Consider the following 9,891-nt stretch of genomic DNA (forward strand, 5'->3'; position numbering starts at 1 on the left):
CGTCGGGGCTTAGTTTGGCGAAATAGGGCAGGCTGATAAGACATTTGTGACCTAATTCGATAGCGTAGAATCTCTTCTGTTAGAATGAATGGTTTTTTTCGGATTACAGTGTGCGTCTTCAAAAAATATTTGTCGGAAGTGAGAGTGTGTGTGACAGGTTACGACGTAGTTTCTTTTCGGGTCGTATCTTTGTGAAATTGGGCCCGCTGATAAGAATTTTTCTATTTAATTCGGTAGACTGGAATCTTAGTTAATAGAGTCAGTGGTTTATTTTCGATTTTCTCCTTTTTTTCGAATCATAATGCCGGTTGTGGCATTGTGTGTAACAAGCTATTGTGTTGTTTCTCGTCAGCTCTTATTGTTTTGAAATATGGACTGCTGATAGGAATGTTTCCATTTAGTATGTTAGGATAGTCTCTTCCCTAATAGGATCAATTGTTTTTTTCCGATTCGGAACGTTCCTTTTCGGAAAGTAGTAACGGAAGTGCAAGTATTACTTCATTTTAGCGAATAATCGTGCATGTTTAGGACTCACATATTTCGGAGACTGAACGTTATAGCTCAATTTCTATTACTTATTCCTGTTGGGGATTGTATGCTCTATAAAACTTACGCAGTGCTTATTTCATACTATAAATGCTATCATCTCGCGTGCAGTGTTGCTTATCGATCGATCAAATTTCCAGTAAGTTGCATGCAAAATGTTAGTGACAAGAATCTTGTCATGTATCATGCAATGTCGTTTATTATTCAGTCACTTGAATGTTGCTGAGAAAAATGAGCACTCCAAAACGGAAAAGTATCGTAAATATGTTCGAAATGGCGTTAAAGAAAGGTAATTATTTCCATGGGAATGAAATATTACCGGATTTTGAAACTCGTTGGAAAACCACATTAAAACAAAGAAAATCCATATCGACGCATTTTCCAAATCGTGTTGGTATGCCAACTATCTATCCGAAATCCAACGCTGGGAAATATTTCGTAGAATTTGCGAGCTCTTCAACGGTACACGGGTTGAATCACTTGGTAGCACCGAATAGACACCCTATTGAGATGTAAGTAAGGACTACAATTGGAATGACAAAATGACAGAATTATAATAATTTATGAACCATCTTGCAAGATTCCTAGCAGTTCTGTTCATCTTTGGAGCTTTATTATGCTTGATCTTCCTGTCATTCCTTTTCTGGGATCGATATCAGAATAACGCTACAGTTATCGTGGTATATAATGATCAAGATCAATTCCAAATACTGAAACCATCTATATTTATTTGCCCGGTACCAAACATAAATTTAAACAAGATTTCAGACGTATTCAAAAAGTGAGATTCAACCTCCTATAACATAATTCGAGCAAAGAAAAATCTTATTTACCAAATATAGAATAAATAATAAATAATAATCTAATTTATTAAATACTTAGATACAATATCGAACACACATCAGAGGCAGAACAATTCTTCACATTTCTTGGCAGTATCACTTACGAAGACATGGCAGAAACCCCGATCTTCGACAAAGTTCCAGCAAGTAAATGGCTAGAGATCCTTTATGATTTGAAAAAAGATATTTCTCCCAATATCCTGAAGGAAAACGACCCTTACGAAGCTTGGGTAGTGACAGAAAGGGGCTTGTGTTTTGTAACGAGAAACAGCTTTGCAGTCTACGCTACGTTAAGGTTAGTATTTTTTGGTAATATTGTTTCTTTGTTAGGTCAACTCGATGGTATGATAATTAAGGTGATCTTTCATATACTGCAAGCTACTGGAAAAATGACAATTGGACTATCCTTCCCGTGCCAAATAATCCGCCACACTACAATTATAGCGTCGATGGTGCGCAAGAATCTTTGACTGTGGAGCATACGGCTTTGGTACGTATATATTTCCATGTATCTTACCGATGCAAATATAAAATATGTAAAACCAATTAATCAATTAGAATAAAATATTAAAAACCGATTGATGTCTTCCCTATCAGATTACCGCGTGTGATCCCTTTGAACTAATAACACTCGATACTTCTATGAAATGGGTAAAACCAAAGATGCTTCAACGTGCAATCATGTCGATTTCTGCGATCGAAACGAAACCAGACGTCATTCAACTGAGTATTCAGCAAAGAAAGTGTAAATTTTTCAACGATGGTGGTTTAGAAACGTGGCCAGTTTATACGAGAAATATGTGCATCATGGAATGTAGAATGAAAGTGATACAAGATAATTGTAACTGTCGTCCGCATTTTGCTCGAACCATTGGTTGGAAATGTTAAAATTTATATGATGTAACGATGAGTTATTAAACAAGTGTAAATAATATATTTCATATTTTTACAGAAGGTATAAACACATGCGATGCAAATCAACTTCGTTGCATCGGTGGTATAGCAAAGAAACTTTTCTTATACGAATATCCACCCTCTTTTTGCAACTGCGTCCCGAAGTGCAATGTCGTTTCTTATCAAATCAGAGATAAGGAAAAATCCGAACTGTGTGTATCGAACTTGATCCATATTTAAATAGAAACACAAGGAATACAAACGAAAACAGAGTTTTTTCATTATTTTAGGAGCGATATACCGATAAGTTCATCCGTCATAACCTTAATCGTTGAACTTCCACAAATTATCTATTATCGAGCACTGTTGTACGGCTTTAACGATTTTCTAAGTATGTATCCTTAAGTACATAAGGATACTTCCCTAATAAAAGTTTCTGTAAGCAAACAAATTTATTGCAGCCAGTGTTGGAGGGGCAGCAGGATTATTTCTAGGAGCCAGTGTACTATCTTTCGTTGAAATATTCTATTATGGTTCCATACACTTGTGTTTTTGGGTGAAAAAAAGTAAGCAGAGGCGAAATAAAAATAAGCCAATGGATATATCTAAATAACGCGGAGGACGTGTTACGCTCCTTTCATTTTAAAGGAAAGCGTGCATTTTTTCAAAGTGCACGGACATAAAGTATTTAAAAAATATTGTTTATTATAAACAAGTTACCTCTTCTCGACAGGACACGATGTAAAATAAATATCGTTACATACACATACAACTGTACACGCGATATGTCACGACCGCGCAATGATTGTACATTAATTTACAAAGAGAATTAAGAACAAAGTTATGATAAATACTTCTCGTTTTGATTTAATTTCTCGTATCGCGATGATCAATAATAAGACTAGCTAAAAGGACGCTAAAATGTCACTAAACGGAGTTCCAGGTTCCTTTGCTGCTGCTTCGAAAGTTTCCACAAAAGCTTTCCTCTGGGTTTCCTTAGACAACTACCAAAAGAAAGATGATATTATTTTTTCATGAAATTCATATTTTGTGCCTCACGTCGCTTTTATTATAAAATTTGGTACCTTATGATAGAAATCAGAAGCAGCGATGCACAATATCTTTTTATCCTCGTATTCGTATTTGCCAATTCTTGATTGAATATAAGGAAATCTGAATGGAATGTTAAGGAAGCTTCCGAGAAACGAACAAATTAATGAAGAATTATTAGAAATACAGAAGGATACAAAGCTCTTAGCCAATGATTTGTGGATGCGCTAATAAAAAAGCAAGACAAGCACCAGGTTGACATTGTAACTGGCAAACTTTGAATAAAATTTGGCAAACTAAACACGACCCAGTCTTGAAGAAGTTCCATTTGCGCGCAAGTGCACGCTCTTTCGCAAACCTACAAAAAATATTATCCTATTATTTTAAATTGTTTATAACTTGATATTCGACTGTTTTTGTAAAATCGTCGCGCATTTATTTTTCTTTTCATATTGATGATACTACAAACTTTAAAAACAACGGCGGAAAGTAATCGTGGATGGGGTTGTTGCGGCGACAAAAATTCTCCTATAACTTTAGTCAAGATTTCTGACGGTGGAAAGAAATCTCCAAGTACACCGGACAAAACTGTACACAGAAGTTCTACTTCCATAGAGTGCCCTTTCCTGATTTTATCAAAAATTGCAGAAATGCGTTCAATGGATCGAACCAGTGCTTCTGGTTCAACATCCGGTAACGGCTCTTCTGTTTCTGGTTGATTCAATCTATCGGCTGCTTCCGTATACATACACGTCAGTAACAATTGCAACGCGGGCAACGATAACATAGGACTAGGTTGTTTTAAGCGATCGATCGCAACTTTTACTATCTGCTCGGCTACCTTTCCAATCACACTTTTAGTTGCTACGAGTCGCTCGAGTCCCTATAACAATTGTATAAAAACAAAATTACAGGCATACGTATGCTTGAAAACTGGTATTACGCGAATGCGCGTTAATATACCTGTAGAAGCGTTTGATGTAAACTACAAGAAATATTTTGCGACGTAAGTAAAGTAAGAACTAATTCTAAAACAGCTGGTGCCTCCGTATCTGATGGTGCGTTTTCTGCATGCTCGAGTAAAAAAAATACCAGAGCCCATGTCACACCTTGATGCTCTTCGCTTTGATTTAACAAGCTAAAATAGATAAGTAATTAAGTTTGGTAAAAATGACAATATCATAGAAGATACGTGATCAAAATTTCTGTGACTTACTTGTTCAAATCTTGCGCATCCAGATGCTTCTGTATATATTCTATTGCTAATGGATGTATAATATTCATTGTCTCTTCACAATTTGCAAGCACAGCACTTTGCAACAGGTACAACGAGCCATGAAGGGCAGATACCTTTGCAGGTAAGAAGCTCGATTTAAGATTTGCCTCTACTAACCGCTTAACTTTGTCTAATGTCTCAAAATCCTTAAAAACATATAACAGATAATAAAAGATAATATTGTAGCTTTGTTGTAAGCTATAAAAAAGGTTTTGCGATACCTACCAACGGTGTTAGTACCGCGGCTGCTTTGCAAACGGAAACTATTAAATATTGATGTAAAATGACGTTCTCTGTTGGATAAATCCTCGATATTTCTAAACACATGTCCAACATCCACTGATACTGGCCTCTTTCAACGAACAATTCCGATATTGCTAGAATAGACTTGACAATCTCTGTAAGTAATTGTATAGGTGTGTTGGCTTGTGGAGACATCCAAGATGTATAAAGTTCTACTAGAAAACGAAGACACGAATCCAAATCGAGGGACGCAGACATTAATGCGTCGTTCCTTCTATTCTTCAAGTTGAGAACGGAGGCATTCAATTTGTCCTCGTACAAATTACACAGTGACCACAAATAAGAAACGGACAGTTGACTGTAAGAGTATTCGTTCACATTTGCAACCCTTTCCACGTTTCCTCGATGAAAGATATGGTCCATGTTTAAACCACCAATAGTACCCGTATCGTTCATAGTCTCGTATTTCCATGTGAGTAAATCCTGCGTTCCATACAATTTTTGCGAGCTAATTTTATGAACGGAGAGCTGAGGATCTCTCGGATAATGGATCACAGTGCTTGCCCTTGGATTACCGGGATAAGGAAGAAGCAAAGTTTGTAACAATAATTTTGTTATAGCCTGCACAGCCAAACTGCTCGCTTGAATTAACACGGGAATATCTTCTGTTGGTACGTTTTCGTTCTGCGAGAGATTAAGCACTCCTAAGAGGGCCATCCATATTTCTTCGAACTGCAATCGAGAAACCCAGCCTAACAGGTTTATCCTGTAGATAAACTGCTCCAAGATTTCCACCTCTTGAAGAAGATTCGATTCCGATGGTAATAACGGAAAGTGACATTTAGTTGGTCCAGTACCAATAACATTCCAATTTTGCTTCCAAACTAATGGCGGAGTTAAAATAAAAGAATTTACTAATGGTTGACGACTGATGCTTACAATCAGATCTTGTATCGTGTTGAACAAATAACGTGGAATATTTTTCGACGATTGTTCGTTTTGACACTGTTCCAACCAAACGATTAAATTGGCCATCCGTATGCAAGCATGAGCAAAATCCTTTGTGTTCTCGTCTTCCAGGGCTGGCTCTAAAGCACGCGTATCTATAACCGGCAAGGCGTCAACTGTCGTTAAAAGGTATTCTACTATCGTCGTTAATGAAGCGGCACTACTACAAACCCACGAATATCTTGCGTTTTCCCCCAAAATTTTATTAGGACCAGGATGTTTTAAAATCTCCGATGAGCAACTTAATGCTAGATCCATGTTCCTTGGTTTTAATTTTTTCACTTTTGTCTTGTCACAATGGAGCATCCAGTGCGTTAATTCTAAGCAAAGTACTGAAAATTTGGCCAAATCCTCTTCCGAGTTCTTGTCAATTTTCGTTAAATTATATTTGGCTAGTTTTGACAATGTTTTCATATATATCTTTACAGCTGGTATTAACATGAAAAGTACATCCCAATATATTGGTTCATCTAGAAGTTCATTGAACCGATGCGTATACTTCAACTCCTTCGAATTGCTATTGAATTGCGCTGGATTGTAAATATAATGCGGTTTTGGCATTAAATCGGTAACATAATGAATGTGCTCCAATAAACATTGTTTTGCGGCACTATACAACGGGCTAGCCTCGAAATTAAAATCCTTTTCGTTCTGTGCTACACCGAATTCTAATTTTTGGCACGACTCGACACTCATTCGTACGCCCAATACTATGCAAGGCTTCAATATCGCAATATTAAACTCTTTGGAAGACAGAATACCGAGACAATCTTCGAAATCTAAAACTCTTAGTAACTGCGCTGCTTCCGACAGATTACAATTAGCATTTGTATTACAACATCGTAATTTTACTTGAGACAAAAACCAATTGCGATCTAGTTGAATACTTTTCACAGAGGTTGGATTAAACGGTCTACATTGGTCGAGCTCTAGAGGGGACAAGTCATAGTACTGTACTCCTAATTTGTTCAACAAACTAACTAATCCACCGTGTTTCTTCGCGAGCTTAGTCAGCTGCAGTGTCTCCATAATCTTGATGAAGTCATCTTTCGACAACTGCTTCGACACATCTGTCGCGGACATGGTCAATAAAATTTCTACTCTTCGACTAGCTATTTTCGCTGCCATTCTGGACAAAGCGAGGTACTTGGTGGACAATAATCTCGGTATCAGTGTCAGTAAAACGGCGCCACTTTGTGAATGATGAGCACCTTCTATGCACTGTAAAATTCGCTTAACAAAACTAGGTCGAGACAAATCAGTGCATTTGGTTGCAATCGCTTGTACCAATAATCCACTGGCTGCAGAATTTCTGTGTATAGCTACAGTTAATAGATCTCTGACAGGAGATTCGATCGCACTATTTACTGTCTCTTCTGTATGATTAACTAATAACCATGTTAAAGGTTCCGCATCACACAGATTCTCACACACGTAATCGCAAAACAATATAATACCACTTTTCCTAATAATTTGAATATTAATGCTGCTGGCATGATCAATGTCCTCTTCTTTGTTCGTAGAACAATGTACGATGTATTCCGTTCGACGGGTTCCCAGTATTTTGGACCAAAAGGTCATTTCATTGTATCCTAATAAAGTCATTAGATAGGCCCACTGGCAAGTTAACGTTGGGCACTTGTTTCCGATGTTTAACATCAGATAGTTTAAATCGGCGATTGGCAGTTTTTCTTCTTCGAGAACATTACGCCCTTGTATCATTTGTATAACAGCATTTGCGACTTTGCAGTGACTTCCAGATTCAAACATGTGAATACATAACTGTAGAAAGAATGCAAACTGATGGATCAAGTAATAGTCGCTTTCCATTGATTCGGAAAATGCAATATATGGTTCACTAAGCTTATGATTGACCAATCCAAGTAGATTGTAAACTTTGCAACCTACTAAATTAATAACGTTAAATATAAATCTAGCTAATATTCTTTCTGGTGGTATTTCAGCAGATTGACTATCCAAAACATTTAAAGGATCCGTGGTGCGCGAAGAGGATTTTGGAAGAAGAAACGATTGCAATAATTCGGTCATATTCATACTCAAATCGGAAAGTCGTGCAAGCATTGCTTCTTCCTTTGAGCACGCAATCAAAGATAGCAAGACAACATTTATCACTCCTAACCATCGTTTCAGTCTCAAATTCGAAGTCTCTAAAGAATCAGGTCTAACAAGTAGTACCTTTAAAAGAGGATCAACCGGTCTAAAGACCGTAGGAGAAATAGCTGCGAATAATTTAACTAGAGCTACGTGAGCTTTCTCCGATTCTATTCGAACTTTTCCTGCCGCTAACATAGGAAGAACAGAATCCATTGTCAATCTGGACCATCTTCTCCATTTTTCCTCCCCGTTACCGTCACCACTGAATCTAGACTCCGTTAAACATAATGCCAAAAGCTCAATAATTTGGTAATACTCCACAAGACGTAGAAGCATTGAAATCAGGACTTCCCTAGTCGTCTCAAGCTCTCTTTGCTCTGTTGGGTTTGAACTTGCATTTCTAATTAAAAATACATCTTCTACAACCGGAGCAAGAGCCGGTATACAATGCGTAATCGCTGGTTGACCACTTGCCATAAGTCCATCGCATAACTGGATTATCTTTGGAATTCCTATTATTGCTTTCGAGTGATTTTTAGCGTACGACAAATGAACCAAAAAATTGAAAATCTTTGGCAATAAATCTTCCGTTTTTTGTACATGCCCTTCTTCAATAGACTCAAACTGTTTTAATACAAATCCAATGAATATTCTTTCAGAATCCAGCAAACAATAATTAACTTTTAATTGTACTAGCTGACTGAGCAGCATTAATACTTGACATTGTAGCGACACACTACTTGTTATAGTATATTGTTTCAAGGATTTTATAACCATTGGCTCAAAGAGACGAATATACGAAACCACAGAGGTTTTTTGATCGGAGGATCGCGATAAATTCTTAAAAATAGAAGAGAATTTTCTGTCACCTTTTCTACGTAACAAACCCACCCACCTGCAATAAAGAAAAACAACACATAGAAAATTTATATAAAAAATATTTATAAAAAACTTTATAAAAAAAAAAACATATGCTCCAATGATAGAGTACAAACTTACCCGGTATCTGGTTCATTTTCACCTCTACAATTGTTTCCCATAGATTTTATGGTATCTGCCATTTGCCTTGCAGGACTTTGAAAACAGTGATTATAGAATCCTTTAATGTCATCCCATAATACCGTTATTCTGTCCGACTTTTTTTGTATATCTAATTCACTCCACTGTGCATATACATTTGTACTGAATAAACACTTCAGTAATTGTTGAACACATTGAACAGTTGAAGTTGGTGAAAGTGTGACAGTGCTTTGTAAATAATATAGAATTTCTTCTGCGATTTGAGCTGCTTCATTAACAGATATGATTTCAAGAATTTGTGAAAGAACATCTAAAATTGCATTTAACAGGGACAAATACATTTCACTGGCGTGTGGTTCAAGAGTAGCTAAATAATTCAAATGTGCTGCTTTAAGAATTTCGTACATTTTCATATAATGCGGTATTGAAACAAATGCGCCCATTTGCTCTTTTCCAAATTTCATGCCTCCAATTTTTTCTCCTTTTTCTTTCAACTTCGACTCAGGCATTATTTTCTTCTTTGGGGATAACGTTTGCGTAGATGACAAAGACGATAACGTCGGTTTTGTACTAGTTTGTGTTAATTGTACATCGTCAATTATATGAACAAATATATTTAACACTCTCGTAATATGAATTAACAACAGTTCTACTTGTTTGTCCTTAAATGTGCCCCACCAAGTTTTAGTTGGGTCGCTGGGTTTAAAATTGCAAAACGCTAGACCAGATGCAAGATTGCCAGCAAGAAGTACTAAATGTTTATGCGTTGATAAGTCTAAGCTTATAGGGGATGACGATAGCAAAGGTAAGGCTAAAGATAAAAGACCGTTGCTCACAGATGATGGCATCATGTCGCTTGTAAAATTTGATTCGCTAATATCTAATCGACTACCGCTC

General features: G+C 36.8%; 2 protein-coding genes across 2 annotated transcripts in view; one reads left to right on the forward strand and one right to left on the reverse strand.

Moving 5' to 3' along the window:
* The first annotated feature begins 646 nt into the window (after positions 1–646).
* LOC108545277 (pickpocket protein 11) lies at positions 647–2,910 on the forward strand. Its single transcript, XM_017896810.1, has 9 exons — positions 647–685; positions 755–1,058; positions 1,127–1,327; positions 1,429–1,683; positions 1,767–1,878; positions 1,986–2,262; positions 2,341–2,494; positions 2,573–2,673; positions 2,744–2,910. Exons 2-9 carry the CDS (start codon positions 763–765, stop codon positions 2,893–2,895), a joined length of 1,548 nt encoding a protein of 515 aa, XP_017752299.1. The 5' UTR covers positions 647–685; positions 755–762; the 3' UTR covers positions 2,896–2,910.
* Positions 2,911–3,160: 250 nt separating this feature from the next.
* htt (huntingtin) overlaps positions 3,161–9,891 on the reverse strand; it is a 10,183-nt gene continuing 3,452 nt past the window's right edge. Inside the window, exons 9-16 of the mRNA XM_017896809.1 lie at positions 8,974–9,891; positions 4,834–8,869; positions 4,549–4,754; positions 4,296–4,470; positions 3,802–4,215; positions 3,530–3,690; positions 3,368–3,455; positions 3,161–3,286 (exon numbers count right to left, since the gene is read on the reverse strand). Coding sequence (XP_017752298.1) covers positions 3,188–3,286; positions 3,368–3,455; positions 3,530–3,690; positions 3,802–4,215; positions 4,296–4,470; positions 4,549–4,754; positions 4,834–8,869; positions 8,974–9,891 — 6,097 coding nt within the window. The 3' untranslated portion in view covers positions 3,161–3,187. The remainder of the gene's footprint in view (positions 3,287–3,367; positions 3,456–3,529; positions 3,691–3,801; positions 4,216–4,295; positions 4,471–4,548; positions 4,755–4,833; positions 8,870–8,973) is intronic.

The sequence above is a fragment of the Eufriesea mexicana genome, unplaced genomic scaffold, assembly GCF_001483705.2.
Source record: "Eufriesea mexicana isolate 0111107269 unplaced genomic scaffold, ASM148370v2 scaffold385, whole genome shotgun sequence".
NCBI classification, from domain to species: domain Eukaryota; kingdom Metazoa; phylum Arthropoda; class Insecta; order Hymenoptera; family Apidae; genus Eufriesea; species Eufriesea mexicana.